At 37.6% G+C, this 3,616-nt stretch overlaps 1 protein-coding gene across 2 annotated transcripts; it reads right to left on the minus strand.

The window, feature by feature from the left end:
- Window positions 1–1,118: 1,118 nt before the first annotated feature.
- FGFBP1 (fibroblast growth factor binding protein 1) lies at window positions 1,119–3,616 on the minus strand. Of its 2 annotated transcripts, none has more exons than XM_030270777.4 (2): window positions 3,506–3,616; window positions 1,119–2,241 (listed from the first exon to the last, which is right to left on the minus strand). In XM_030270777.4, exon 2 carries the CDS (start codon window positions 2,214–2,216, stop codon window positions 1,500–1,502), a length of 717 nt encoding a protein of 238 aa, XP_030126637.4. In that variant the 5' UTR covers window positions 2,217–2,241; window positions 3,506–3,616; the 3' UTR covers window positions 1,119–1,499. The 2 variants fall into 2 exon arrangements, with proteins under 2 accessions (XP_030126637.4, XP_030126636.4); XM_030270776.4 differs by having other exon boundaries at window positions 1,119–2,237; window positions 3,506–3,603.

Raw genomic sequence — 3,616 nt, forward strand, 5'->3', positions numbered from 1 at the left:
AATGGCTGTGTCTTCCAGCCTCACACGTGTTAGTGTTGATGCCCCTTTTTACTGGAATATTGCTTTGCTGTGGGCACCAGTCCAACCAAATTTATCCTGCACAGCCTGCTAACAACCAGTGTTTCCACAGGGCATGCAAAGACTACAGCTTCAGTCGGAAGAATCTGCTTCTTTTTTGCCATTTTTACTTGTAAAATTGCACCTGAATCCTTCTCAAACACAGTTTCTCTGACTAATAGCATCATCCCACTTTCAAGTCATAGCTACATGTCTTAAAAATATTTTAGCAATGACATATTAACAGAAGGAAACAGGCTATATTTTCTCAAGAGACAGAACTGCTAATTTAATGTGGTAGAAATTATCAGGGGAATCGTTTTCATGAAATTTAAAGTTTCTTCAAGCAGACCACTAGCAGATGACCATACTTCTGTGCTCAGATCCACAAGAAAAGTGTAAGCTGTATTTTACAATTCTTCCAGCTGAATTTTCAAAAATTGGCAATGATTAGTTGTCATTCTTTAGCTTTACATTGTCTAAAATCTTTATTCTTGGAGTTTTGGGTGGGGTTTTTATGTTGTGGATTTTTGATCATTTGTTTGGGTTTTTTAACACAGATGAAGTTTAATGAACATAAAAATATTAGTGTCCTCCATAGAGAAAGATAAAAGAATACAGAATTTCAAAAACCCATGCAGGCAGTGTAGAATATGAGCTCTTTATGTATTGAATAAGGGCCTATGTACAACTTGTGTAACTCATTCTATCCCCATGTCTCTGTTTACCTACCAGAAAGTTTGTACAATGTGCTTCAGACTGTAGGAGAAAAGAGGGAATTTGTGTTTTCAAAGTGTTTTGTGATCCTTTGGTGAGATTAAAACCTGATGATTTGCACACTTATTGGCAATTAGAAAATCTTGTTGCCCTTCATTACTACAATGATTAAAATCTAACGATAATGTATCTCACTGTCAAAAGCTGAACTCTGCAAAGCTGCAGAAGTATTTTTAAAACTACTTTATAAACAACACTTTACCTGGATATTGTGAAAAATCATTCTTTGACAAAGGTTTAGCACTTATAGAGAAATCTAGTAAAACACAGCGAGAGAGAGGAAATACTTTTAATGTGTTTTGAAGTTTATTTTTCTTAATAATTTTTAGGTCAGAAGCATTGTGCATAACCAAGAAGTGCATGGCACTGAATTTGTCACTGTGGCTAGCACAGCTCAAAGAGGGCCAGGGAGATTACTGGTACACTTCTGCACAGAGTATGTGATATCCACTGGTAACACATCCACTGGGTAGCAATCTGTGGGCACATAACATCTGTAACATCTTCAAATGTGTTAGAGTAGTCTGATGTGTATATACAAAATCAGAAAAATATATTCCTTCTTGCTTATATACACTATATAACATGAAAATAAAATCTGGCCTCGTTTGCAGTAACTTAAAAGAGACCACAATTTTATGATTCAGAGCTTTAGAAACACCTCCTCAACATCGTTTGTCTTGGACCGCTGTGACAAAAAATTTGCAGAAAGAAAGCAAGATTTCTGGACAGTATTCCTCAGCCACCTTGCTCTGGTCAATGTAATCTACATCTTCAACACAGTCTTGAGGACTGTGTTCTAGAATTTTTTCAGTCACAGAGGGGTCTGCTGGAGTCTGAACAGCTTCTTTTGCATGATGCATTGTGTTCTCTTTGGCAAGACCCACCGCTGTTAGCAGGCTTGAGTGAGTCAACCTGAGGTGAGCACTTTGTGGGCCTTTCCTACACAATCTAGATTTTAGTACGCTTTTGGGGTCTTGACAAATATGCTTCTGCTTCTTTAGAGATCGGGAGACTTGTTTCCAGTAGGATTTCTGGTTTGCTGCATACTGTGCACAGCTAGAAGGGTTTCCAGAGAATTCACACCAGAACTCTGTGTCACCGTGCTTGCACTGTACGTGCACAGTGACAGCATTTGTGTCCATCACTGACCAGGTGCACTCAGCATTTTCTTTGGTTTCAAACTTGCCTTTTGGAGATGATTTTCCTCCTTTTGACTTCTGCCCTTTTTCATTTCCTTGGTTAGATTCCTTTTGGTTTTTTCTGCCATGTTCTATGCCTTGTCTTCCCTTTTTTCTTTCCTTCTGTCTTTCACAGTTGGCTAGTAGCATCTGAGATACCAGCATCAACACACAAAGGAGTCCAAAGCTTTTGATTCTCATGGTCTCTGTCCTGCTTGTTATCTGCCTTCAAAGCAAACAAACAAACAGACAAACAAAACAATAAAAAACATTTTCAAGTAATGCTGTAATACATTTGACAGTTGAAGTTCTTCAGACATGGCATTGCACTGCTCTTTGGTACCTATTAAAGTGATGTTATCAGCAAAATGATCTGTTCTTTGTGTAAATAGTACCTGTTTTAAATACCATTATGAATTATCCTTGTAAGAGGTTGTGGAGTAACTTTCAGTTACTTCTTTATCTATGCAATGGGGAACAGAAGAATCACTGCCAGGACATGCTACTGCCCAGTGACTGAGGTACCTTAATTAAAATTTCTTCTGCAGTCAGAGAAGGAATTTGAACTTTGGGTTTGTCAATCTCAGATGGATATCTTAAATGATAACAATAAAAGAGTTGTTCCCAAAATCTCTCATTCTGTAAAATAATTCATAAGCATTTTTGACTCCAACCTCTGGCTATTCTTCAAAAATGTGCCAGACAAAAAGGAAACTCTTTGGTTTACATTGAGGAAAAATATTTTCTAAGCACCCTGAAAATTCACTGGTTATGCCAGTATTTCAAATTTGTTCTGAAAAAAAAATGGTTGTCTTTGTTGGTTATGGTTGTCTTTCCAGAGAGCAAAAAGTAACTATTAAAGCATTCTTTTCCACCTTGACTGCTAAACAAACAGAACAAGCTTTTTTGCTGTTGAAGATAACCTGCAGTGTACTGGGCTGTGTTTAAAGCCACCAAATTCCAGGGATAAACGTGCAACTTCAGTTTTGAAATGTAGCTAGTTAGCAAATTATTATCAAGGTGATCCCTGCATCTGCAAAGAACATGCTTATTTCTGTAGGTGTTTGCCTTTATAAAGCAGCTTTCAGGATCAAAGAGGGGTTTGAACATGGAATTTTGATGATTAAATCCCTAAATGTATTTTTAGATGTTTCCATCATAGTTATCTCTGTAGCCAAGTTTTTGTTTTAGAAAGCAGAAATCAATGTGCAGCCAGGCTAATAAAGAATCTATTTCAACATTCAGTTATCTGCAAATATCTTTAGTTACATGAATTATATGAGCAGACTCTACTTAGTTCTTACTCGACTTGCTTCATGCCTTGTACTACACACAAATTGTCATTCCATAAACCCCTCTTTAGGGAACCTCATATGGCATTCACAGTTCTGTTGCAAAGACAGCAACTAACATTAAAATGGATAACGATTTCACAGTAACCTTTTGCTGCAAGTGGAACAGTGCAAAAGTAAAATAACTAAAATACATACCTTGCAGAGGGCTCAGAGACACCCAAACACAGCTCCTGACGCAATTCCCCTCTTTCGGAAGAGTCGGAGCTCGTTGGAAGAGCAGCGTGGGGTTTATAAAGGCAGGGACAC

This window comes from Taeniopygia guttata, chromosome 4 (assembly GCF_048771995.1).
Source record: "Taeniopygia guttata chromosome 4, bTaeGut7.mat, whole genome shotgun sequence".
NCBI lineage: Eukaryota > Metazoa > Chordata > Aves > Passeriformes > Estrildidae > Taeniopygia > Taeniopygia guttata.

What these genes read in the sequence shown, in the direction of transcription:
- FGFBP1 (XM_030270777.4), bottom strand. Translation starts at nt 2,216, where the DNA reads ATGAGAATCAAAAGCTTTGGACTCCTTTGTGTGTTGATGCTGGTATCT.